The sequence below is a fragment of the Chlorocebus sabaeus genome, chromosome 5, assembly GCF_047675955.1.
Source record: "Chlorocebus sabaeus isolate Y175 chromosome 5, mChlSab1.0.hap1, whole genome shotgun sequence".
Lineage (NCBI taxonomy): Eukaryota > Metazoa > Chordata > Mammalia > Primates > Cercopithecidae > Chlorocebus > Chlorocebus sabaeus.
In genome coordinates this window covers 65,180,655-65,207,400 of record NC_132908.1, presented here as the reverse complement: position 1 = coordinate 65,207,400, position 26,746 = coordinate 65,180,655, and the positions used below count along the sequence as shown (strand labels likewise).

Below are 26,746 nucleotides of genomic sequence, written 5' to 3'. Positions count from 1 at the left end.
CTCTATCTTACCCAGGCTGGAGTACGGTGGCACCATCTTGGCTCACTGCAGCCTCCACCTCCCAGGTTCCAGCGATTCTCCTGTCTCAGTCTCCAGAGTAGCTAGGACTACAACGCAAGTGCCACCACACCTGGCTAATTTTGTATTTTTAGTAGACATGGGGTTTCACCATGTTGGCCAGGCTGGTCTTGAACTCCTGACCTGAGGTGATCCACCCCCCTTGGCCTCCCAAAGTGCTGGGATTACAGGCGCAAACCACGGTGCCTGGCCTATTTCACCTTTAAAGTCTTGCCCAGGCTGGTCTCAAACTCCTGGGCTCAAGCAATCCTCCTGCCTTAGCCTCCTGAGTAGGTGGAACTACAAGCGTGAGCCAATGCACCCAGATGTCCCCATTCTTTGGATGAGGAAACTGAGGGTCAGAAGGCTCCCCAAACAACTTGGCTGTAGCTAGTAGAGCTTTGAACCCTAGTGTGCTAGTCCTAAAGCTGTCTCTGATTCCATGCCCTCTCTCTCTGCAGCTATGAAACTGAGGGTGACAGTGAAGCTAAAATGGGTCAGGGGTGAGTGGGGTGCCATGAGTAGGGGGGTGTCAGGGCCAAGCAGGGAGTGAGGTTGGGCAGGGCCTGGGGTGAAGCTCCCTTTCATGTTGTCATCCTTTTACTGAGGCCAGAGCTGCAGCTGGACCCGAGTATTTTTACCCCAGGCATTTTTACCCCCCGCTGGGTCACCCTGTCCTTCCAGGTTTAGCTAACAGGTGGTTCGGTGAGAGGGTTCAGAGCGCCCCCTTGTGGCCTCTGGTGTATCAAAGCCTGGCACCCCAGCTGGTGGGGCTGAGCGAACACAGAACTGGGTACTGGCTGGGCTCTGGACTACAAAATTCAAGCCAGGACCCTATCCCCTATCCATGTTTCCCTGTCTCTGTCTCTGTTTCTGTCTTTGTCCATACTAGTCTCAGCCCAGTAAAGAAGGGTGCAAAGAAGGGTGGCATCCTAAAAAGAACTCTAGCTTCAAAGGATGCTGACACTTGCAAGCTGAGGGAAGACAGAGGCTGGGAAGGAGGGTCTAGCCAGGTGACCTGCAGGACTGTCCTTGCTCCCAGCTCCTGGGTGGCATGTGGGGCCTGCTGACCAGGCAGAAGCAGGGGGAGGACAGGACCCCATTTCCACAGGAATGTTTCAGGTTCTGGTTCTTAGTCCCAGGAGGGGAACTGGATTCCAGGAGAGAGGGCAGGAGGATGAAGTCCACAGAAGGGCACAAAAACCATGCTTTGATGCTGACAGAACCTGTCAAGGCTCCTGTAAAGGCCCAGCCCCTAATTTCCTGCCTCTCCAGACACCTTGTACCTCCATCACCTCCCTCCCCTCATGCTCAGAGCATTGCGTAGGCCAGGGCACCTTACAGCATCCAGAGTACTTTTATTGCCAGAATCCAGATTCAGCCTGCTCAGAGCCCCATGCGGGGCCCACCACTCAGGAACAAAGGGAGACAGATGCCAGGCATGTATGCAACAGAGAAAATCCAGCTGCACAGAAATCCTGTGGGAGAGCAGCTCAGTCCAGCCTGAAGGTAGCTTTGGCAACCCCACCTAGAGGCTGTACCCTTTTCTCAGCCTGTGGCCAGTCACCCACTTAAAGCCTACTGCCATGAAGGCAGCTCTGACTTTCCATGCCTGCTACCATAGGGAGACCCATGGAGCACCCTGGGGCAGACAGAAAGCCCCTAGGGGGGCCTCAGGGGACCCCTGGCTCTCTCAGGGTCCCACTCAGCCCCGTCCTCAGCCCCATGCTGACCCACTTGGGTACTAGTGAGACCCTAGGGCAGGGTGGCAGTGTGGTGGTGGGGTTAGCAAGAGGTACAGCTCAGGGAAGCTGCGAGCAGCCTTGGCTGCTTCCTTGGATTCCCTTTCTCCACAGGTCCCTAGAAGGCCGTGGCTCCAACCCCTGCTCTCATCCTTGGAACCACAGTCCCAGAGTGAAGGGAGGCAGCTTCAGTCCTGGGGCCAACAGCACATCCGAGGAAATCAGAGCTCCTGGGACACAGCCTTCAGGACTGGGGGCACATCTGCTGCCCAATCCAGAGCTTGACTGCTCCTGGCGGTAAGGGAGGTAGGAGTAGAGTGAAATGTCCCAGGGCCTGGGAACCATGAAGAATGCAACAAACTGCCCCTGCCTGCAGGAGCTACTGGGCTCATCCAGGAAGCCAGTGAGGCTGGCCACCAGCTAAGCCACAGGGAAGCCAGCAGCTCTAGCTACCCATGACCAGTGGCAGGCCTACCTGTGGCTGGTGTGTGGGAAGGATCACCCGAGGGGCCAGGAGCCCATCCCTGGGACCTCTGGGTACAGGACCACAGCACAGTAACATCCCTCATAGGAAGGCAGTGGGGCCAGGGCCCAGTAGGCAAGTATGAAAAGCCCATAGGAGTAGGGGGACACATGGCCCCAGGTAGGGATTGGGACCAGGGCCCAGCCAGCCCACCCTGTGGAGCCAGTCCTGAGGTCACAGCAATTCCACCATCAGCAGCATTCTTGCCATCCAGTGTCCCTGAGTCCAGACTCTCATTTCTTCCTTCTTCACTGCCACAGAGAAAGGATAACAAACAGCACTTCCCCATGGCAGATGCTTCACAGTCCAAGACTCGGGGCCTTGAATGGTCAGTCACAAACTCTGTGAAACTCATGGCCATGACAGCACCAGAGGCCAAGAGCAGGTCCACAGCTGAGCCATCCAGCCCTGCCTGGCACAGGAGTCAGGGCCCAAGGAGCACACGTTTCAGATAGGCCAGGGTGGTGGCGTTGGCCAGCATCTCGATGTGCTCGCTGCCTGGCAGCTCCTGTAGCGACACTTGGTGCTCCTGGAGGCTCTGCCAGGCCTGGCACTGCAGTGCACTCTTCAAGTTCACAGTACCATCGCCGTCACCAAAGCAGATTTTAGGGTCACGGTCAGGGAAGCTCTCATAGTAGAAGGAGTCTGGTGTGGGGACACCAGTGCCATAGAGGCAGTGCAGTTGCACGCCAGGTGGCATCGTGGCTTCCACCAGCCCTTCTGTGTCCTGCCGCATGAGCCAGCCGTCTTCAAAGCCGATGTCCTGGAAGAACCTGCGGTAGTCCCGCAGTGTGTAGTTGGTCGTGGGCGTCTGCACGAACACCTTCTCAGGTGACCACGTGTAGCTGTAGGGCAGCAGCCAGCTGGTGGAGACAGCTGACCGCTGCTGCTCCCGGATCTTCAGGGGCCCGATGACTGGGATCCGGTTGTTGTCTCCTGCAGGGAGAAGGCTCTGGTCAGTCTGTGCTTAGGAATGCCAGCTGGTTGGGCAGCATGTTCACCACCAGGCCCCTGCCAGGGGCCCAGTCCACAGTCCCGCATCTCTACCCTCTTATCATCATTGTAATCACTGTGACTCCCTTCCCTGCCTTGGCTTTTTTTTTTTTTTTTTCTTTTTGAGACAGGGTCTCACTCTGTTGCCCAGGCTGGAGTATAGTGGCATGATAATGGCTCACGGCAGCCTCAACCTCTCAGGCTCAACCAATCCTCCCGCCACAGCCTTCCGAGTAGCTGGGACTACAGATATGCGCCACCATGCCTCATGCCTGGCAAATTTTTCCTTTTTTTTTTTTTTTTTGAGGTAGGATATCATTCTGTCACCCAGGCTGGAGTGCAGTGGTGCAATCTTGGCTCACTGCAACCTCCACCTCCTGGGTTCAAGCGATCCTCCTGTGTCAGCCTCCTGAGTAGCTGGAACTACACTCACGTCCCACCATGCCCAGCTAAAAATGTTTCCACTTTTTATACAGATGGGGTCTTGCTATGTTGCCCACGCTGCTTGCCTTGGCTCTGTTTCTCTTTATTTTTGCTACATCTGGGAACCACACATCCAAGATATGTTTTGTTTCTTTTGCTTTCCTCACCAGGGAGTGAGGCGGCACATACCCACAGTGTGATTTATGATGCTTCCTTGTCTGTAAACTCTGCCATCCTCCGAGTGCTGATCAGTCTGTGGGCACTGACCTAGTCTAGTGAGTCAGCAGGTTGGCAGCCCAGAGATGACATGTTCTGCTTTCCCTTTTATGACACTGAACTGTGTACCAGCTTTTCTTTTCCTAAGCTCAGACCAGTGTTCAGCCAGCAGTGGCCTCATTCCGCCCACTTGCCTGTGCGCTGACCTGGGCAGCCAGGCATGCTGGAGACAGGGCAGGAGGGGAGGCTGCAGATGGAGGTGGAGTCCCTGTACACAGGAATGGGAACAACACAAACACCCGGCAGCCAGGGAGGCCTCCGGGAAGTAAAAGCTGCAACTTGGGAACAGGGGCCTCTGGACTGTTCAGGATCCATGGTCGCCCATCACTCCACCCTGTATCTGAAAGCAGGGAGGCCTCTCGGACTGACTGTAGGGCCTCAGCTCTGCCTGCTGTGGCCTGGCTGGGGGACCCCTAAGGCAAGGAAAGCCCCGAGGGGTGCACGGACACCTCCCTGCACCCCCCCCCCCAGTCCTGGACTGCCAAGGCAGGACAGAACAGCTTCCCAGCCTTTGAAGCAAAGCTCTAAGGGGACTCACAGAGAAACTCTGAAAGGGGCCAGGGTTATCTGTCTAAACTCAGGGTATGCCCACATCCGTCCCTCCAGGCCCAGGCTAGACAAAAGGAGTGGCTCTAATGAGTCCTCACTAAAGCTGAGTGTCTTCCAGCCAATTCAGAGTCACTGGGCCTGACCCAATCACAATGCCAGTAGACCAAGCAGGTCAAGCAGTGGCAGGGACTTGAGCTCATGAGATGCTTGGCACAGCCCTGGCTCATAGCTCCCAAAGCGAGGGTCCATAAGCCTCCCTCAAGTCCTAGCAGAGGGAGGAAACTCCATAGCTGCAGCTGGTGAGCTGCAACAGTCATGAAAAGATGGGGGAGGAACCAGAAAAGGGGTGGCTTTCCCAACTGCCAGGCAAGCATGTGCAGCCAGATCTGCACCTGCTTCCTCCCTGTGTTGCCTACAGAGGCTCCTTGCTGCCCACAGATGGAGGTGCAACTCATAAATTAAAAACTGTAGTCTAGAGGCCAGGTGCAGGGGCTCATCCTTGTAATCCCAGAACTTTGGGAGGCCAAGGTGGGCAGATCATTTGAGGTCAGGAGTTCAAGACCAGCCTGACCAAAATGGTGAAACCACATCTCTACTAAAAACACAAAAAAATCTGGCTGGCCGTGGTGGTTCATGCTTGTAATCCCAGCACTTTGGGAGGCTGAGGCAGGCAGATCCTCCTGACTTGAGGTCAGGAGTTGGAGACCAGCCTGGCCAACATAGCAAAACCCAGTCTCTACTAAAAATACAAAAATTAGCCAGGTGTGGTGGTACACGCCTGTAGTCCCAGCTCCCCGGGAGGCTGAGGCAGGAGAATCACTTGAACCTGGAAAATGGAGGCTGCATGAACCAAGATCACGCTACTGTACTCTAGCCTGAGTGGCAGAGTGAGAAAGACCCTGCCTCAAAAAAATAAAATAAAATAAAATGCTCTAGCCTTCCTCCTCTGCGGTGAAGGTGGGAATGAAGCAGCAAGGATGGGGGTAAGAGGGAGGGACAGCCAGGCACAGAGGCTCACGCCTGTAATCCCAGCACTTTGGGAGGCCAAGGCGAGTGGATCACCTGAGGTCAGGAGTTTGAGACTAGCCTGGCCAACATGGCGAAACCCCATATCTACTTAAAATACAAAAATTAGCTGGGTGTGGTGGTGAGCACCTGTGATCCCAGCTACTCGGGAGGCTGAGGCAGGAGAACTGCTTGAACCCAAAAGACAGAGGTTGCAGTGAACCGAGATCATGCCACTGTACTCCAGCCTGGGCAACAAAGCAGGACCTTGTCTCAAAAAAAAAAAAAAAAAAAAAGCCAGGTGCGGTGGCTCAAGCCTGTAATCCCAGCACTTTGGGAGGCCGAGACAGGCGGATCACAAGGTCAGGAGATCAAGACCATCCTGGCTAACACGGTGAAACCCCATCTCTACTAAAAAATACAAAAAACTAGCAGGGTGAGGTGGCGGGCGCCTGTAGTCCCAGCTACTCGGGAGGCTGAGGCAGGAGAATGGCGTGAACCCGGGAGGCGGAGCTTGCAGTCAGCCGAGATCCGGCCACTGCACTCCAGCCTGGGCGACAGAGCGAGACTCCATCTCAAAAAAAATAAAAATAAAAATAAAAAAAATAATAAAATAAAATAAAATAAAATAAAAAGAGGGAGGGACAAGGTTTAACTACACCTGAGCACTCTGGCCAACCACGCCTGAGCACTATGTGTATATATGTGTGTTTTATGTGTGTGTTGTGTGTATGTACAAATGAGTACTTGTGTGACCAACAGTTATGCTACTCTGTATACATGCTTTAAGAAACCTATACAGATTACAAGGACTATCAGCTAGATAGGTGAAATTAGGAGTAGTATTAGATTTTCTCTCTCTCTCTCTCTCTCTCTTTTTTCATACCTAGTCCCCCAGAAGATTCTCTTCTGGAAAAAAAAAAAAGATATTTGAAAAAGAATGGGGCTGGGCACGGTGGTTCATGCCTGTAATCCCAGCACTTTGGGAGGCTGAGGTGGGCAGATTCCTCGAGCTCAGGAATTCAAGACCAGCCTGGGCAACATGGTAAAACCCTGTCTTTATAAAAAAGTACAAAAATTATCCAGATGTGGTGCATGCCTGTGGTCCCAGCTATTCAGAAGGCTGAGGCCAGAGGACTGCTTGAACCCAGGAGGTGGAGGTTGCAGTGAGCTGAGATAGCTGTACTATCAGCCTGTACTTCAGCCTGGGTGAGACCCTGTACCAAAAAAAAAAAAAAAAAAAAAAGAAAAAAAGAAGAAAAAAAAGAACGCCACTCTGAAGGAAAAAGAGTGCTGGCCGGGCACGGCGGCTCACACTTTTAATCCCAGCACTTCGGGAGGCCGAGGCGGGCGGATCACCTGAGGTCAGGAGTTCAAGCCCAGCCTGGTCAACATGATGAAACCCCGTCTCTACTAAAATACAAAATTTAGCCAGGTGTGGTGGTGGGCACCTGTAATCCCAGCTACTCGGGAGGCTGAGGCAGGAGAATAGCTTGAATCCAGGAGGCAGAGGTTGCAGTGAGCCAAGATTACGCCACTGCACTCCAGCCTGGGTGACAGAGCCAGACTCTGTCTCAAAAAAAAAAAAAAAGGGGGGGGCTGACCCAAGAGAAGAGTCACTGTGGAGACCAAAGCAACTCCATCTTGGATACTAATCCACCATGTTGGCTTCTGATTAACCCCAAATCCAGGAAGGCCACTGAGATTTCCACTCTATCTACTGTTCCTTGTGCATATATTTACCATAAATCTCACACAGCCTCTGTGTTATCATCCTTCAATGTTCAACACATCGCATCAGAGTCGCCCTTTCCCTATAGAATATAAGCTCTGGGTCTGGGGGCTAATAGTGTGGGGATCCACCATCTTGTCTAGCCACCACCTGAGACACAGATGTGGCTTCTACTCGTATGTCCCTATTAAATGTTTTTCTCTGAGAAACTAGATTTGTCAGCCTCTTTCTTCCTTGGACTTTTAAGGGTAGATTTGCATAGACCCCACACACCGTGGGACAGACATGAGGCATGCTGGCCTAGGACACTTTGGAAGGGAAGAGAGGGCAGAATTCCTGGCAACAGCCCCCCACACTGGGCCAGGCAGCGTCTTACCTGAAGCCAGGACGCGCAGGGTCTTGGCCACGCCCCCCCAGGGCGCACCCAGTGACACGAAGGCCCGGATATACTTGTCCTTCCAGGCCTGCGGCTGCCGCTGCAGAAAGTAGAGCGTGTACATGTTGCCCATACTGTGGGCAACCAGCACCACGGGGCCCCCATACAGCTGGTACATCTCCTCGATCATCTCGCGGAGGGCCAGGAAGTAAGGCCCGTTTTCATCTGCAGGCCAGAGCCAGGCAGGGGTCAGGCGGGAAGGGTCCTGGAGCCCGAACCACTGAGCTTTTCTCAGGCCAGACACAAGATGAGAGGGGAGGGGAGGGTGCTCACATTCAAATGGAGTGGTCTGGGTCCCCCTGCCTTCCATGAAGGGAGGAAGCCTTATATTTCTCCCCAGGGCTCAGAGGCCCAGAGGTCCCAGGGTGGGAAATGGAGGACAGGATAAGACTGACCAAGGGTGGTGGCTGTGACCACTAGACTGGATGCCAGAGGCCCAGGGACAGGGGACAGCCAAGGACAAGGGGAGAGCCCAAGACCTGTGGTGCCCATGATCACCTCGCCCCTACCTCCCGAGACTTCAGGGAGGGAACGAGAGTGCCTGCTTACTTGGGGCTCGGCGCCAGTCATAGGGAGCCCCTCGGACATCCTCACCCCGTGTGTAGCCCCAGCCCACAAGGCTCTCCACCATGGTGTGGAAATAGGAACCTGTAGACAGAAATACAGAGGATAAGAAAAGATATAGCTAGTGCCGGCCACCTACACTATGCCCAGCATGGAGACTGTGACAGTCGGCAGGTCCCTGGAAGAATGCTACAGGGCTCTGTGCCCACGCTGATCAGAGACAGCTCACAGGCTGTCTGTACAAACCAGCAGAGTTCCTCCAGCTCCAGCTCGAGTCCAGCAGAACCCCCATCCCAGCTCCCGGAGGCCTTGAGTGAGGGCTACATACCCACGCTGCTTTTGCTGGGGTCCAGGAACTCCAGTGAGAAGGTCTTCCCAAAGCCAGGGACACGTACATCCACACCATCAGGAAACTGGGTGGCCCTGGATGTTTTGTTGTAAACCAGCCTGTTGTGAGAGGATATCGAGCCAGTGACCCAGAGGGGACACGGAGCTTGGTGTGTCCCAACAGTGCATCATGTCCTGAGTCATACTCCCTTCCCATGCCCAGGTTTAGTCAGATGGATAGGAGAGACCAAAAACTAACAAAGCAGGTTGATAAAGCACAGATGTCCTATAATCCCAGCACTTTGGGAGGCTGAGGCGGGCAGATCACCTGAGGTCAGGAGTTTGAAACCAGCCTGACCAATGTGGTGAAACCCCGTCTCTACTAAAAATACAAAAATTGTCCGGATGCAGTGGCTCAGGTCTGTTAATCCCAGCACTTTGGGAGGCTGAGGCTGGCAGGTCACCTGAGGTCAGGAGTTTGAGACCAGCCTGACCAACATGGCGAAACCCCGTCTCTACTAAAGATACAAAATTAGCCAGATGTGGTGGCAGGCTACTGTAATCCCAGCTGCTCAGGAGGCTGAGGCAGGAGAATCGCTTGAACCCAGGAGGCAGAGGTTGCAGTGAGCCAAGATCACGCCATGGCACTCGAGCCTGGGCGACAGAGCAAGACTCCGTCTCAAAAAAAAAAAAGCACAGATCAGAGTAATTACATTCAAACAAGAACCTCACCAACACATACTTACTCCAAACACTGACCCCAGGACCCCTGTCGAAGCAACGTTCCCCTCTCCCCCATGACCCTACCCTAGAATGAGGGTCTTGGACCTGGTTGGGAGAAGGAGGCAGCAGTCCTGGTTCTGCTGTGAACTTCACACTGGACCCCAAGAGGCAGTCCACCCTCTTTCAGCTTCCCATCGCTCCATCTCCTTGCATCCAGCTCCTGCCACCCAGCATATCCCAGGCAAAGGAGATGGTGAGTGCAGTACACAACAGAATCAGATAAGGGCCGGGTGCAGTGGCTGACACCTGCAGTTCCAACACTTTGCAAGGCCAAGGTGGGAGGAATGCTTGAGGCCAGGAGTTCAAGGCCAGCCTGGGCAATATAGTGAGGCCTTGTTGCTACTAAAAATAAAAAATTAGCCAGGCATGGTGGTGCAGGCCTGTGGTCCCAGCTACTTGGAAGGCTGAGGCAGGAGGATGACTTGCACCTGGGATATTGAGGCTGTAGTGAGCCATGATCATGCCACTACACACCAGTCTGGGCAGCAAAGTAAGACCCTGTCTCATAAAAACAAAAACAAAAACAAAAAAACCACTAGGCCAGGTGCAGTGGCTCACGCCTATAATCTCAGCATTTTGGGAGGCCGAGGCAGGTAGATCACTTGAGGTCAGGAGTTCGAGACTAGGCCTGGCCAACATGGTGAAACCCCATCTCTACTAAAAACACAAAAATTAACCAGGCATGGTGACGTGAACCTGTCATCCCAGTTACTTGGGAGGCTGAGGCAGGGGAATTGCTTGAGCCTGGGAGGCAGAGGTGCAGTGAGCCGAGATTGTGCCACTGCACTCCAGCCTGGGCAATAAGAGCAAAACTCCGTCTCAAAAAAAAAACAAGGCCGGGCGCGGTGGCTCAAGCCTGTAATCCCAGCACTTTGGGAGGCCGAGACGGGCGGATCACGAGGTCAGGAGATCGAGACCATCCTGGCTAACACGGTGAAACCCCGTCTCTACTAAAAATACAAAAAACTAGCCGGGCGAGGTGGCGGGCGCCTGTAGTCCCAGCTACTCCGGAGGCTGAGGCAGGAGAATGGCATAAACCCGGAAGGCGGAGCTTGCAGTGAGCTGAGATCCGGCCACTGCAGTCCAGCCCGGGCTACAGAGCAAGACTCCGTCTCAAAAAAAAAAAAAAAAAAAAAAAAAACAAAAACAAAAAAAAACCCTAGAAAGGCACCATGCCTCAGGGCTGCTATGTGGGTGGGTAGGCAGACAGAAGGGGCAAGGCCCAGAGAAATGACAGGAGCTGGTGGGGAGAGACAGGAGGAAGGCCTTGTGTGGCCCCAGGTAGGTATAATTGGGTCCCACTTCCTCTGGGCATTGGACACAGCAGCCAGTCAACCTCCAAACACATCCTACATGGAGGAAGGGAATGAACCACGCTCCTATGACCCCCTGGTACCCCAGGGCTGTATCACCTGTCGGACTGCAACCACAAGGCCCAGGGCTTGCCCAGCAAATTCCTAAGCGCCATGACATAGGACATGGACCACCAGCTACTGACTTGAGACCCCTAACAGCCCTTTCTTTTCTTTTTCTTTTTTGAGACAGGGTCTCACTCCGTCCAGGTTGCAGTGCAGTGAGGGCATCATAGCTCACTGTAGCCATAACCTCCTGGGCTCAAGTGATCCTCTTACCTCATCCTCCTGAATAGCTAGGCAGGCACCACCGTGCCTGGCTTATTTATTTATTTGTTTATTTGTTTATTTATTTTGTAGGGACAGGGCCACACTATGCTGCTCATGCTGGTTTCAAACTCCTGGGCTCAAGTGATCCTCCTGCCTCAGCCTCCCAAAGCACTAGGATTACAGGCATGAGCCACTGCACCTGGCCTATTAGTTTTCTGGAACTGTGTAATAAATTACCACAGACTCAGCAACTTCTAACACCACACACATTATCTCATAGTTTCTGTAGCTGCAGTGCCAAACAGAACCAGACAGGACAGACCCCGCCTCAGGGCTAAGTACACGGCTATGGCACCATATCCTGTGGGAAGAGGGTTGTCAAGGCCTGAATAAATGATGGGAACAGGGCGAGGGGCAGACGGACACCTTATACCAGAAGAAAAGCCTTGTGCCTTCGTGCTAGGCCGGGAACCTTGCTCTGGCCTCACCTCACACTGAAGAGGTAAATGTGCCCCCCAAAACACAGGAACCTGGAATTTCTGGTGGTTCTGAGTCCCACTTGTCCCCTTAGATATCAGCCACAGAAAGCTGACAGGATCCCCACAACTGACCCAGATAACAGGTCCTAGAGGCCCATGCTCTCCAGAGGAATTTGTAGATTATCCCAATGGCCACACAGCAAAGTAGCTTGTTGCTACTAAAAATAAAAAATTATCAAACAGCAAAATGCAGAAAACTGTTCTGGAAAGCCAAAGCAGTTCTGTCTGGGTGAAAATCTAAACAGGTCAGAGAAGCAGTGAAGACAGACAGGCCCCTGTTGGTATCAGCTGGCACTCTAACTGGCAACACCTGAGGCCGTTGCCCCAGTATAAAAATAGAAATGCACATCAACAGCCCAGAAATAACCCCGGTCACACAACACACAGAGGAGGAAGGAGTCAACAAAACGGGCATCACAAACAGCCGGCAGGCCAGGGCGCCTGGAGGAGCAGCTAGAAAGTCTCTGGGAAAAACTTTTTTTTTTTTTTTTTTTGAGACAATCACATTCTGTCACCCAGGCTAGAGTGCAGTGGCCCGATCTCTGCTCACTGCAACCTCTGCCTCCCAAGTTCAAGTGATTCTCCTGTCTCAGCCTCCCGAGTAGCTGGGATTACAGGTGTGTACCACCATGCCCAGCTAATTTTTGTATTTTTGTATTTTCTTTTTTTTTTTTTTGAGACAGAGTCTTGTACTGTCCCCTGGGCTGGAGTGTAATGGCACAATCTCAGTTCACTGCAGCCTTCACCTCCCAGGTTCAAGCGATTCTCCTGCCTCAGCCTCTTGAGTAGCTGGGATTACAGGCGTGAACCACTACACCCAGTCTTAATTTTTGTATTTTTAGTAGAGACAGGGTTTCACTGTGTTGGCCAGGTTGGTCTCGAACTCCTGACCTCATGATCTGCCCACCTCAGCCTCCCAAAGTGCTGGGATTACAGGCATGAGCCACCGCACCCGACCGGGAAAACTTTTAATTTGGGAGACTCCATTCAGCTCAAACATGTATCGGGCACCAACTGTGTTTCTGGTTCTACTGCTATAAAGATAAAACAGAGACACACTCCCTCCCTTCACGGAGCTCAGCCTGGGAGGGAACCTCAGCTCAGAGCCACATATTCTGGGTTTGAATTCTGATTCTACCACTTATTAGCTGAGTGAGCACAGGCAATCACTGTAACCTCGTTGAGCTTCCAGATTTTCCAGCTGTAAAGCAGGTTTAAAAACCACCTGTTGGCAAGTAACACTGGTGAAAAAAAACAAAAAACAAGAAAACCATCACCTATTTCAAAATGGGGTTGCTATAAGAGTAAACGAAAGTAAGTATATAAAATGTGTAGTGCCTGTGCAATTTGGGGAAACATGCCTGGAGACAAATTTGGGCACGTGATGACATTTACAGGAAACAAGCATGGGGCCTGGGAGGAGGAGAGGCGAACCTCTCTGGGGAGTCAAAAGGGAGCTGTCACAAAGGGACCAGAGTCAGGTTGATTTGTTGTTGTTGTTTTGAGACAGGGTCTTGCTCTGCCGCCCAGGCTGGAGTACAGTGGTGTGATCTCTGCTCACTGCAACCTCTGCCTCTCTGGCTCAAGCAATTCTCCTGCCTCAGCCCCCTAAGTAGCTGGGACTACAGGTGCATGCCCAGCTAATCTTTTTGTAATTTTGGAAGAGATGGGGTTTTACCATGTTGCCCAGGCTGGTCTTCAACTCGTAAGCTCAGGTGATCTGCTTGCCTCAGCCTCCCAAAGCGATGGGATTATAGGAGAGCCACAGTGCCTGGCCTAGGGTCATGTTTTAAAGGGTGAATGGAAGCACATTTATCAGGCAAAGGGTGTAGAAATAGATTCCAGGCCAAAAGAACAGGAGGTGCAAAGACATGGCGTGTCCCAAGAAGAACAAGCAGCTAGAGACGTAAGGGAGGCCAAGTCACAGACAAAGAAAAGGGTGGGGGCCATGCCAAGGCTCTGAATAGCGGCTGGGGCACAGAAATTTTGTGTAGGCAGGCACAGTGGCTCATGCCTGTAATCCCAGCACTTTGGGAGGCCAAGGTGGGCAGACCACTTGAGCTCAGGAGTTCGAGACCAGCATGGCCAACATGGTGAAACACCATCTCCACTAAAAATACAAAAAAATTAGCCAGGCATGGTAGTGGGCGCCTATAGTCCCAGCTACTTGGGAGGCTGAGGCACAAGAGTTGCTTGAACCTGGGAGGTGGAGGTTGCAGTGAGCCAAGAAGGCACCAGCCTGAGTGACACAGCGAGACTCCGTCCCAAAATAAAAGAAAAAAAAAATTTGTGCGTAGGCATGAGAGGCCAGGGCTGGAGAGTAGAAGAACAAGGGTAGCTGGAAGGAAAGTTAGTTCTGCCTGGGAGTGCAGAGGTGGTGCCGACCAGACCAGACCAGACCGAGGACCTGGGGAAGGAGAGAGGTCAGTGACCTTGAGATGAGGATAGAAGAAACAGGCTCTGGAGGCCTCTCAGGCCTGTTGGTGAGCAGCACCCCCGCTGTGTGCCCCAGCCCCCACCTGATATTGTCAATCCAGCAGTCAATGATGACAGGCAGCAGCAGTTCCAGGTTCAGCCAGATTGTGAAGTAGCTTTCAGTCTTCTTGGAGCAGAGGTAGTGCACCACTGTCGGTTTATCCAGCTTGGCTTCCAGCTGGTTCCCCAAATCACCAGGGACTGCAGGGGGCACAGGACATGTGTGAGCCCTCACCCTGGCAGGTTCAAGACTCCCAAGAACTTTGATGTCTGCAGCAGACCCCCTAAAGAGCCACAGATACTATGGCAGACCTGTGCAGTTCCACACCTCAAATTAAAGCACAGTGCTGGTGGCAGAAAATTCAGAGAGCAGGGACCTTGACTCAAAGGCCAGGGAACCATTTTTGTGCAGAAAAGCTGCTACTGCTGTGTAGTGCAGAGATGCCTGTGGGGGGCTTGGGAGAGGCCTGACATGTTTGGGGAAGGGCCCTAACACTGTCTCCAACTCCAGATAAAGTAAGTCTCCTAGATATTCACTGGAACATCCTCCTGGGCCATTCAGATTATTGGAGAGGGGTTTAGGGTGAAGTCACTCCCCATGCTAGGCCTCTGTTTCCATATCTGTTAAATGAGATTTTGGTCTGAATCACCCCCAGCAAACACAGACACACCTTTACACATAGTTTCTATGGTTAATGGACCCAGATGGGAGCTGTGCCTGGGAGGAGGGGCTTGGAGACCCCTTTGCATTCCAGAACCTCCAAAGTTTGGCCAAGGCCCTATCGTTAGATATATACCCTTGAGGCGGGGTATGGTGGCTCATGCCTGTAATCCCAGCACTTTGGGAGGTGAGGAGGCGAGTGGATCACTTGTGGTCAGGAGTTCAAGACCAGCCTGGCAGGCCGGGCACAGTAGCTCACGCCTGTAATCCCAGCACTTTGGGAGGCCGAGGTGGGTGGATCACGAGGTCAGGAGATAGAGACCATTCTGGCCAACACGGTGAAACTCCGTCTCTACTAAAAATACAAAAATTAGCCGGGTGTGGTGGCACGCAACTGTAATCCCAGCTACTCAGGAGGCTGAGGCAGGAGAATCGCTTGAACCTGGGAGTCGGAGGTTACAGTGAGCCAAGATCACCACTGTACTCCAGCCTGGCAACAGAATGAGACCCTGTCTCAAAAAAAAAAAAAAAAAAAAAAAGTCCAGACTGGCCAACATGGTGAAAGCCCATCTCTACTAAAAATACAAAAAATCACCTTGGCGTGGTAGCACATGCCTGTAATCACAGCTCCTCGGGAGGCTGAGACAGGAGAATTGCTTGAACCCAAGAGGAAAGGTTGCAGTGAGCTCATGCCATTGCACTCTAGCCTGGGCGACAGAGCAAGACCCGGTCTCAAAAACAAACAAACAAACAAAAAAGATATATACACTGGGGGCTTGAACCCAAAGTCTTCCACCCATAGCTATCCCAGGCTACAGAGAAGACAGGGTCCTGTTCACCGTGAGAGAGGAAGAAGGAAACAGAACAGAGCTCTTGGCCACTTGGCTAAAATTCAACCAAAGTATCCAGGATAGGCTTGTGGGAGGGAAATGAACAGAAACATAGCTGAGAGAAGCTTACATTGGCACCCGCCAGCCTACCAAGGGCCCAGGCCTTACTAAAGAAAGGCCAGAGTCCAGTAAGGTGCCAGAGAACAGATCATCTGGAGGGCCCTGGCATGGCTGGGAGCCCATGTTGGAAACAGCCACCCTGAACCAGCACCATTATCACCACAGTCCAGGCCCTCGGGTGACTTCTCTCCATCCCAGCCAGCCCGTTCAGTCTACTCAGAACTCTGGGGCCCTGGTGACACCCAAATCCCTCCCCACTGCTTCAAAGCCCTTCACAGTTTCGTTACTCTCAGTGACCTTTCAGGCCTCACCTGCCCCTACATGCCATGCTCTCACCACCTCCCAGACACATCCCCGTTTAGGGTCCACGATCATCTAATGAAAAACCAGCACTGGGCTCTCCTGGACATTCACTGGGCACTGACTGTAAATCCAGCCCTGCACAGGGCACGCCCTCCCTGGGCACCATCCCAGTGTCTTCAGGGTGCCATGAGAGGCAGGGGTGGCACCTGCCTTCACCTCCCCTCATGGTATGGGTGCAGAGGTGGGGAGTCCCCATCACAATAGCCTCTGGATGACATGCCTGTGGACTGGACAGGGCAGGGCGAAGACCCTGGTCACTGTCTCTACCAAACGGGAAATGGCTAAAAGAGGAAGTCACCAGATCTGCTTTGCTCAGATGCTCCTTGCCCTGGTCAGGCTGTGTGGCCTCTAAAAATAGCAGTGGCCACTTCCTGAGCCCCTCTGTGCCTGGAACTAGGACAAGAGGCATCTGCATGCCTTTCACCTCAAGTAACACTGGGAGGGGACAGCCTTACTATTCCACTTAACAGATGAGGAGACTGAGGCTGCGAGAGGTGGAAATGGCCTTGCCATTTCCTTCCCCTTGCCCAGGGTCTTCTGTATCACATCTCTCCGGCCTCTCTTTCCTCCACCACCATTTCAAGACCCACCCCTAGAGGATTCTGGTCCTCTGACAGTCAAGGTCAGATCCCTGCTCTGTGCCCAGGAGCTGCTTGTCCAACTGCCCACTACGATGTCTCCCAGGGCTAAGGCCAGCAGCCTCCCTCCCTGAGAAGCTGGGCAGGTTAGGACTCCTGCTTCCCTGTGATTCTGGGTGGGGTCTGAGGCTCTTCTGCTGTGACCTAGGATAAACAGACTGACTGAATTGATGAGTGTGGTTAGCATTAATCCAGGCAAAATGGCTGTGTGCCAGCCACAGACCACGTGTTTCCCAATGCCATGCCCCCTCAGACTCAGAAATCTGCAGGCCCATCCAAGACTCCCTGAGGCCCTCAAGATAAAGTCCAGATGACCCAAACAGTCACAAGGCCTGTGCAGTCCACTCCTCCCCTGACTTGATCCCAGGCAGCCTGAGATGCTCACCTCTCTCCCCCTGCCCAGTACTTTCTCCTGGCTTTAGCTCCAGCTATATACTCCAGGAAGCCTTACTTGACACCCACCCATCTGCTGGGTTGGTGGATTCTCTGTGCTTGCCCCACACAGGCTTCCTCTCTGGGGATCATTGTTATTACTATCCTGCAAGCTTTGGGGAGGCAGGGCCAAGTCTGCCCAAATCCCATGGTGAACCTGGGCCTAGAATCCCCCTGGAGCACTTCCTGGCTGGGAACTCCTGGTGGGGCCTGCCTGGCACCACCCTGCCTGCCAACTCTACCCTTCTGTGATTTGCATCGTACTCATTTAAAGTACCTCAGCAGAAAGAGCACGGAGATCACGCTGCACTAGACTCCGCTTGTAACTCATGCCTCGGATGCCTCTGCTTTGAGGAATCCTGGCTGGCCACCGACACGCCAGCTGTGGATGGGAGTGACAGCCTGAATGAGGCACCCAAGACCCCTAGACAGAGGTCTCATCCCTGCCCATCCCCACAAGGAAATACTGTGGCCGCTGTAAAACTGCCAGGGTTGTGATCAAGGAGCGGCGTGGGCAGGGGAGGTCACCCAGCCTCGACATAGTCTAGTCCAAGCATGTGTGGCAGGGCAAGAATACAAGCATGTTGCCTGACACAGGTTCATGGCCATTGCCCCAACCCTTTCCCCCGACTTCAGCGTCTTCAGTTTCCCTTAGGCCTTTTCCCTCAGGAAATGCCACACATCTGATAAGTTGTGGGAGTTGGTGGCCAGCTAGGAGAGCAATCCTTTCCCTAAGGAGGTTCCCTTCAGTAATGCCTTCTGGTATACGTGGCATTGGAAGGGTCGAGGGTGATAGCCTCCTAGCCAGGCCCACGTCGATGCAGAGGTCAACTCAGGAGCCACTCTACACACCCCCACCATCCCTCAGGAGTGGGGCTGAAGCACCTGTCTTTCCAGCTAAAAAATGGGGTAAGGGGAGGCAAGGCTTGGGAATGATGCAGACAAGTGGAACTATGAATAACCAGATGGTAACTCGCCCACTCACCCCCATTTTCTACCAGGGCAGGAGGTGGGGAGCTGACCACACCCGGCCCAGCATGGCGGGAGGTGGGCCGGCAGATCTAGATCACCTAAGTGACAAGACAGACACCAATACGCTCCCCTATTTCGTGACTGGAACAGATGCAGCCCGGGAAGGTAGCCCCGCCCGCGGCCCGTCCCGCCCGACCGACTGACCCACCACAAGACCCGTGCCTCACCCAGCACCACTGGGGGGTGACGTCCGGCCGGGAGCGCTGGGTCTGCGAGCAGCATTAGCAGCAGCAAGAGGAACAGGAGGCCATTCGGGAGCAGCCCCACACGGTAGGGGCGGAGGTGGAGGCCCATGGTGTACGACGGTCGCTGCAGGTCCAGGGTGCAGGTTCAGCTCTCGGGGCTCTCGCCTAGGCGGGGGCGGTGACGACGCACTTAACCCCGCCGCCCGCATCCCCCGCATCCTCCCGGCCAATCAGAGCCCTCCTCCCGCAAACGGTCTGCCAATAGGGACTCGCCGCCATATACGTCCCTCCCAGTCGGAGCTCTCCGCCCTGCGCTTGCCCAACCCCCTGCTCCCGGGACCACGCTGCGCGCCGAGCGCATCGATAGATCGAGGTACCTACCGCCTGGCTCCGGGCTCTCAGTCGCCCACCCGGGGACCTACCTCGCCGCTGCTGTGTACCCCGCCCAGCCCTGAGTACCCGAAATCCGCGCTGCGCAGCCTTCACCTGGCGACGCCCTGACCTGGAGGATCTGGAACGGACAAGACCGGGAGAGGATAAGGGGTGCAGCGCTCGCTGCTGCTGAGCGACCCCGGTTAAAGCAAGAAGAGGGGAAGTGAGTCCCTGACAGTTCTTGGGCCTCAGGTGACCAGGAGCTGACCAGGACCTTTGTGCAACCCGCACACCAATTCTTAGCACACCCTGCCCCGAGGGCACCTGGGTTCGGCCAGTCAGCCTCTGTAACTCTGCCCCGGGGTTACAGATGCGGGGGGAACCGGGAGAGGCCAGGTCAGCATGTTCAGTTCCCAAGAGAGGGGTTAATCTGTTCGTTTTAGGGGCGCAGAGTGCAGCGTCACCCCGCTAGTCCGGTAGTTCGGGCGCGGGGTTGGGAATGGGCTTCAGCCTCGATCCTGCGCCATGGGCCATCTGCAAGTTCGCCTGTAGAGCAGGAGAGGCATCGGGAGCTCGTGATCCCTCTCCACTCACGCAAACCTGGGGAACCGGAGAGGACACAGACTCCCTGCGCCAGGAAGCAGGGGCAAACAGAGTGGACAAAGACCTGACAGCCGGGCACCATAGGTCACTGTGGAATAGAGAGACGAGAGTATTTGGGAAATAGAGGTCTTGATCCTCCACACACACATCCCTTCGAAGGGGCGGCTGCACCCTGGTTATCCCATCTGGTCCCAATAAATTTGTCCTGCCACTTCCTTCTTCTTGGTAAGCAGCTGACCTGGCTATGAAGCCACGATCTTGCCCTGCCCTTCTCGAGTTCTTATAATGAAACATGTTGGTGACTGGGCTACCACTACCCTCCCTCTTTATTTTATTTTATTTTATTAATTTTATTTTATTATTTTACATTTTATTTTATTTTATTTTATTGAGACAGGGTCTGTCTGTCACCCAAGCTGAAGTACGGTGGCACAATCACGGCTCATTGCATCCTTGACTTCTCAGGCTCAAGCGATCCTTCCCACCTCAGCCTCCTGAGTAGCTGAGACTACGGGTGTACACCCCCACTCAGCTAGTTTTTTTATTTTTTGTAGAGTTGGGGGTCCCACTATGTTGCCCAGGCCAGTCTTGAACTCCTGGCCTTAAGTAATCCACCTGCTTCAGCCTCCCAAAGTGCTGAGATTACAGGTGTGTGCCACTGTGCCCAGCCCCACCCTCTCTTAAGGTCCAGCCATCTCCCCCTAAGGCCCTGGCTCAGGACTCCCAAAGCCCCCTCCTCCCCCACCTTCACCCGACAGAAGATCAGTGAAGGCCCATCTGGTGAAATCCCAGCGTGGGAGACCATAGAGACTCTTCTGCAGGCCTAGGGACAGGCAGGAGTCCAGTCAAAGGTTAAGTGGAGGAAGGGAAAGATCAAGAGGTGCTGGGCCACCTTGGACTCTGGCCACAGTCTAAATGTCTTGCCAGCCCAGCAGCATCCAGGGGCCCTGTCCTCAAGAGGGGTTCCCTCGTGCTTCACCCCCACAGGCCCTGCATGTGTTAGGAACCACAGCCATTAGGGGCAGGATGGCAAGGCCCAGTCAGCAATGACCCATGCTGGCACTGTGGAGAAGAGTCAGAAGGTGAGGTCCTCCCTTTTCACAATGACTCTGCCATCCACCTGATCCCCCAAGCTGCAGACTTGGCATCATCCTAAGCTCTAGATGCCTCCATGCTTCTCAGAACCACAACTCAGGTGGTCATAAGGGCTAGCCAGCTCTACCCTTCCCAAACCACACTACCCTATTCCCACAACAGCCTCATCACTGATGTCCCAATGCATGCCCTCGTTCCTGTGGGTCATTCTCCACATGCCAGGCTGACACTGTTTTTTTTTTTTTTTTTAGAGACAGAGTCTTGCTCTGTCACCCGGGCTGGAGTGCAGTGGCGCGATCCCAGCTCACTGCAACCTCTGCCTCCCGGATTCAAGCGATTCTCCTGCCTCAGCCTCCAGAGTAGCTGGGATTACAGGCACCCGCCACCACGCCCAGCTAATTTTTGTATTTTTTAGTAGAGACAGGGTTTCACCATGTTGGCCAGGCTGGTCTTGAACTCCTGAACTCAGGTGATCTGCCCACCTAGGTCTCCCAAAGTGCTGGGATTACAGATGTGAGCCACCAGGCCCGGCCCTGATTTTTTTTTAAATCTTGCTCAAATTACTATCTCAAATTGTATGGTTTGCCCTACAAACCATAAATTCTCATTGGATGGGTTTTATTTAATCCTATATATTGGGACTTACTTTGCAATCTGACTCTGGCATAACATTAGGTGACAAGAAAGTCAAAATATTCCAAAACAATGTTTCTTTGCCATACTTTGAAATGGCCCTGCACAACTGTCCTTTGTGGAGGAAAATTTGCATCTATAAAGAATCTCTATTGGCCTGGCACAGTGACTCACGCCTGTAATCCCAGCACTTTGGGAGGCGGGCGGATCACGAGGTCAGGAGATTGAAACCATCCTGGCTAACACGGTGAAACCCCATTTCTAATAAAAATACAAAAAATTAGCTGGGTGTGGTGGCGGGCACCTGTAGTTCCAGCTACTTGGGAGGCTGAAGCACAATGGTGTGAACCTGGGGGACGGAGCTTGCAGTGAGGCGAGATGGTGCCACTGTAAGGGAGGAGACTACCCCTCATATCATCTTATGCCCAATTTCTGCCTCCAAAGAAAGAAGAAGTAAAAACTAAAAGGCAGAAATGAAATCCACAGGCAGACAGCTCGGCGCCGTACCCTGGGCCTGGTGGTTAAAGATCGACCCCTGACCTAATTGGTTCTGTTATCCATAGATTACAGACATTGTATAGGAATGCACTGTGAAAATCCCTATCTTGTTTTGTTCCGATCTAATTACTGGTGCATGCAGCCCCCAGTCACGTACCCCCTGCTTGCTCAATCAATCACAACCCTCTCACGTGCACCCCCTTAGAGTTGTGAGCCCTTAAAAGGGACAGGAATTGCTCACTCGGGGAACTCAGCTCTTGAGACAGAAGTCTTGCTGATGCCCCCGGCCAAATAAACCCCATCCTTCTTTAACACGGTGTCTGAGGAGTTTTGTCTGCCGCTGGTCCTGCTACAACTGCACTCCAGCCTAGGCGACAGAGTGCGACTCCGTCTCAAAAAAAAAAAAAGAAATTATATTAACATAGCTAGTTCTTTTTCTTCCAGGCCCTCCCAATCCTGAAAAGATTAAGAGTCTCGCAACTTCTAAAGGTCTGATCATCTGAGGTCAGGAGTTTGAAACTAGCCTGGCGGCCAACATGGCGAAACCCATCTCTACAAAAATAGAAAAATTAGCTGGCCATGGTGGTGGGCACCTGTAGTCCCAGCTACTTAGGAGGCTCAGGCAGGAGAATCACTTGAACCTGGGAGGCGGAGGTTGCAATGAGCCAAGATCACGTCACTGCTCTCCAGCCTGGGAGACAGAGCAAGACTCCATCTAAAAAAAAAAAGTGTCCAAATATTTTACAGAGTTTGACTCTTTTCAACAGAATAAATCCAGAGACTGAGGAGCCAGTCCAGTTGTGGTATCTTCCTTGGGTGAGCACACAGCCAACACCCTTCACCCCTCCTGCTACTGGGCCCTTTGCACTCCCTCTCGCTGTCCTAAGCTCCAAGCTCCTGTACCAGAACTAGGTGGATCCTGGGCTTGAGGCAACCAAACTAAGACCAGGGCTTCCAGGCTCATTTGGTGGCCAAAGCTGAGTCCATTTAGAGGCTGGTGGAATCTCCCTAAAGCTCATGGCTCAGCAGGTCCCCATTCCTCTGCAGCCAGTCTCCCTGCAGCCAGGAGAGGCCTAACACTGATCCAGCCACAACAGAACCCTGGAGGCAAAGAGCCCAGAACAGAGATCATGCCACTGCACTCCAGCCTGGGCGACAGAGGGAAACTCCGTTTCAATAAAATAATACAAAATAAAAGGCTGGGCACGGTGGCTCACACCTGTAATCCTAGCACTTTGGGAGGCCAAGGCGGGCAGATTGCCTGAGTTCAGAAGTTCAAGACCAGCCTGCGCAACGTAGCAAAACCCTGTCTCTACTAAAAATACAAAAAATTAGCCAGGCATGGTGGTGCACACCTGGAATCTCAGCTATTCAGGAGGCTGAGGCAGGAGAATCGCTTGAACCCGGGAGGCGGAGGTTGCAGTGAGCCAAGATCCTGCCACTGCAATCAGCCTGGGTGACACAGCAAGACTCTGTCTCAAAAAAATAAAATAAAATAAAACAAAATAAAATAGGCCAGGCGCAGTGGCTCACGCCTATAATCCCAGCACTTTGGGAGGTGGAGGCGGGCAGATCACCTGAGGTCAGGAGTTTGAAATCAGCCTGGCTAACATGGTGAAACCCCGTCTCTACTAAAAATACAAAAATTAGCCGGGCGTGGTGGCGGGCGCTTGTAATCCCAGCTACTCAGGAGACTGAGGTAGGAGAATGGCCTGAACCCAGGAGGCGGAAGTTGCAGTGAGCCGAGATCGCGCCATTGCACTCCAGCCTGGGAGACAAGAGCAAAACTCCGTCTCAAAATAAAAATAAAAATAAAGCCAGAGGGTATTGGCCTGATGGGGGCATCAAGGGGACCCCTTTGTCACCACTGTCCTGGTGCTTTGCTGGACCTCGAGCGCACGCCCCTCCCCCTCCGCTTCTAGCAACGGAGTCAGCGCGCCCTCTGGCGTGTGCTCTGCAGCCACTCTGCACAGGTGCGGGGATCCCAACTCAGCAGGTGGGGCCCAACGCGCTGCCTAGTGGGGTGGCCCCCACATGCCATGCTCTCACCCTCTCAAGGAGGGTCGCTGAGAGAGGGGACGGGTCTGGGCAGGCAAGTGTGGATCTCTGCGGTGTTCCCCAGCGTCGAATCCTCTTGCACTGCGAGATCTTTCCTGGCGGGGAAGGGAAGGAGGGAGGGTGTTTTCACACCGCTCCTAGACGCCCTGGAGGTTCCCGAGACCCGCCGCACTTCCCGCCTTACACCCTGTATCTGCCCGGGCTTTCATGTCCCCGCAGCCACAGCGCCGGCTGCCTTTAGGGGTCCAACCCAGGCAAGTCTGAGAGCTAAGGTGAGGGTAAAATTTTGCGAGTATGAGGCCCACGGAAGTCCTTTCTTCCAAATATCTGGCACGCGGTTTTGAGAAAGGCGTCTGACCTCGGGCGGCCTGGGCCTTGCCTACCTCTCTGCGGTACCAATCTCCTATTCATTAATTCATGAACCCCAGGGGAGCGAGGAGTGGGGTGGAGGTGGGAGACAATTTTCAGAGAAGTACAGAAATCTCAAACTACAGAGGGGACCCCTGCTGCGGAAGGTAGAAAATCTAGAGGCAGGCCGGGAGCAGTGGCTCACGCCTGTAATCCCAACACTTTGGGAGGCCGAGGCGGACGGATCACGAGGTCAGGAGTTCGAGACGAGCCTGGTCAATATGGGGAAATCCCATCTTTATTAAAAATATAAAAATTAACCGAGCATGGTGGCGTGCGCCTGTAGTCCCAGCTACTCGGAAGGCTGAGGCAGAAGAATCGCATCAACCCGGGAGGCGGATGTTGCAGTGAGCCGAATCGTGCCATTGCACTCTAACCTGGGGCACGGAGCAGACTCTTAAAAAAAAAAAAATTCTGGAGGAAGAACTGGGGTTAACTAGACAAGGGGCAGGACTGGAGGGGAGGAAAGGACACAGATGAGACCCTACTGCGAAGGCCTGTGTCTTACCATTGCTGAAATACCCTATGGCAGAAGCAGCTAGCCTTAGACAACAGTTCATTCATTCAGTGACAGGCAATGGGGGTAAGTCTCTATCTTCGAGGATGGGATGATGGAGCAGGGAGACAATAAACGATTAATAAACATGTTATAAGTTGGTTAAGTTGGGGGGGTCGGGGGGGGCAGAAAGAAGCAATGAGGGACGGTTGGGGTTAGCAGTGTGGGTTGTTTAGTAATAATGGGGTGATCTGGGAGGACTCATCTGAAGATAAGTAAGGGATCTCAGCAAAGCAGGACCGCACCCTCCGGCCCGGTATTTAAACGAATTTGGTTTTTAAAGAAGAATCCAAGGGTTGGAGCTGGGCCCGCGGTGGCTCACGCCTGTAATTCTAGCCCTTCGGGAAGCCGAGGTGGGCGTAGTTCGAGACCAGCCTGGTCAACATGGCGAGACCCCGTCTCTGCAAAAAATACAAAAATTAGCCGGGCGTCGTGGCGGCGCACGCCTGTGGTCCCAGCTACTTGGAAGGCTGAGGTGGGCGGATCGCTTGGGCGCCGGGGATGTTGAGGCTGCTGTGATCAGAGATTGCACTGTTGCACTCCAGCCTGGGTGACAGAGTGAGACCCTGTCTCAAAAATAAATAAATAAATAAATAAATAAATAAATAGAATATGCCGGGCTCACGCCTGTAATCCCAGTACTTTGGGAGGCCAAGGTGTGTGTATCACTTGAGGTCAGGAGTTTGAGACCATCCAGCCTGATCAACATGGTGAAACCCAGTCTCTACTAAAAAAACACAGGCGTGGTGGTGCACGCCTGTAATCCCAGCTACTTGGGAGGCTGAGGCAGGAGAATCACTTGAACCTGGGAAGTGGAGGTTGCAGTAAGCCAAGATCGCGCCATTGCACTCCTGTCTGGGCAACAAGAGCGAAACTCCGTCTTAAAGAAAAGAATAATAAAAATTAAAAAAAATAAAAAATAAAAAGAATCCAAGCGACAGGAGTTGTCTTGCTATGGGGCCGGCCGGATGGGCTCTCGGGGTAGTTTAGGGGAGTCGCGCTGCGCTACCAGCCCGCGCCTCAGGTTCACGACCCAGCGGCAACATGGGCACGCATAAGCGCGTCATCTATGGGAAAGCGCTCAGGACGGCCAGAGACGCCACAACGGAGCGGTCACCTCGTGAAGGAGGCTTCCGTGAAGAGTGGGTGTCGAGACTCACGCTGAAGAGGAAAAAGGGCCTAGAGGCTGCACAGATGAAGTCGCCAGGAGGGACGAAACGGAGATCGAGTAGCGGCCGGACCCCCGGGCAGGGACGCTGTGACTCTGTGCTGTAGGAGTGGAACCCAGACAGGAGCCGAGGAGGAAACGACGTGCTTCAGTGGACCTTTAGGACTGCGGGGGTTAGGGACACAGGTTCACGGGAATTGTCTGGAAGGGCGTGGCCGCAGGAAGGGCCTCCTCAGCCAGGCGCAGGCGCGCTACAGGGCGGGAGGGGGAGGAGCCTTACTCGCGGATGCGCCCCGCCCCGCGAACAAATATTTGACATTCCGGGCTTATCGGGAGGCGGGGCCCGAGGAGCAACGTTCTCCCTTCCCCCCGCGCCTGATTTGCTTACCGTTTCGGGGGGAGGAGACACATGGGCCAGTGCCTGGGTGGGCGGTCCGGAGATGGGCAGCCGCGCACCGAGGCCCGCCTCCACCTGTAAGGAAAGTAAAGTGCTAGTGGCTCGAACCTGCCAGGCGAAGGATGCACTTTCCTTTCTCTCCCTGTCGCCGTGTCCGGGCGGGAGTCATTTCCGTCCCAGGCGCCTGTTTCTTTAGCTGCCAAGTGGAGCTACGCTGAGCTCTCTAGCCCCGGGCCTCGCCCCTTCCCCGGGCATGAGCTCTGGGGATGCGCCCGGGTGCTCCGCTCTCTCCATTGTCCGGGGGCGGAGACGCAGCACCCTCCTTGTCCAAAAGCGCGTGGCGCGGCTCCCGTCTCAGTCTCGAGTCGGGCTAGGCAACCGCGTGACTCTGTTCCCGCCAGGCTGGAGCCCCCTCCTTCCTGCTGGATTATTCAGTTTCTCAGTCACTTATTCAGTTTCTCAGTCACCTCCCTGGGAGAGTTTGGGAAAGTAAGGAACGGCCGGGAAACGCACTATAAAGGAGCCTCACCAAGCTCCACTGGGCGAAGGGGGCACTGGGAGCCCCCAACGCCGGACTGTCAATTGGGCTGTAGGTGCGGGATGGAAAAGGGAGGATCCGCAGCCCGCACGCGCGCGCACACGCTCAACGCT

At 53.7% G+C, this 26,746-nt stretch overlaps 1 protein-coding gene across 6 annotated transcripts; it reads right to left on the bottom strand.

The window, feature by feature from the left end:
* Positions 1-1,395: 1,395 nt before the first annotated feature.
* PLA2G15 (phospholipase A2 group XV) lies at positions 1,396-26,512 on the bottom strand. Of its 6 annotated transcripts, none has more exons than XM_073015517.1 (9): positions 26,087-26,512; positions 23,558-25,949; positions 18,767-18,818; positions 18,290-18,472; positions 14,091-14,247; positions 8,629-8,747; positions 8,286-8,384; positions 7,677-7,901; positions 1,396-3,258 (listed from the first exon to the last, which is right to left on the bottom strand). In XM_073015517.1, the coding sequence occupies exons 4-9, from the start codon at positions 18,414-18,416 to the stop codon at positions 2,747-2,749; spliced, it is 1,239 nt and encodes a 412-aa protein (XP_072871618.1). In that variant the 5' UTR covers positions 18,417-18,472; positions 18,767-18,818; positions 23,558-25,949; positions 26,087-26,512; the 3' UTR covers positions 1,396-2,746. The 6 variants fall into 6 exon arrangements, with proteins under 6 accessions (XP_072871618.1, XP_037863931.2, XP_072871619.1 ...); XM_038008003.2 differs by having other exon boundaries at positions 25,691-25,949; XM_073015518.1 differs by lacking the exons at positions 18,767-18,818; positions 23,558-25,949; positions 26,087-26,512 and having other exon boundaries at positions 18,290-18,719.
* Between the last annotated feature and the right edge of the window lie 234 nt (positions 26,513-26,746).

What these genes read in the sequence shown, in the direction of transcription:
- PLA2G15 (XM_073015517.1), bottom strand. Translation starts at nt 18,416, where the DNA reads ATGGGCCTCCACCTCCGCCCCTACCGTGTGGGGCTGCTCCCGAATGGC. An exon ending in TGCTGGATTGACAATATCAG is followed by an intron (nt 8,748 to 14,090) that starts GTGGGGGCTGGG and finishes CTCTCACAACAG; the next exon opens with GCTGGTTTACAACAAAACAT. An exon ending in TGACTGGCGCCGAGCCCCAA is followed by an intron (nt 7,902 to 8,285) that starts GTAAGCAGGCAC and finishes TCTGGCCTGCAG; the next exon opens with ATGAAAACGGGCCTTACTTC.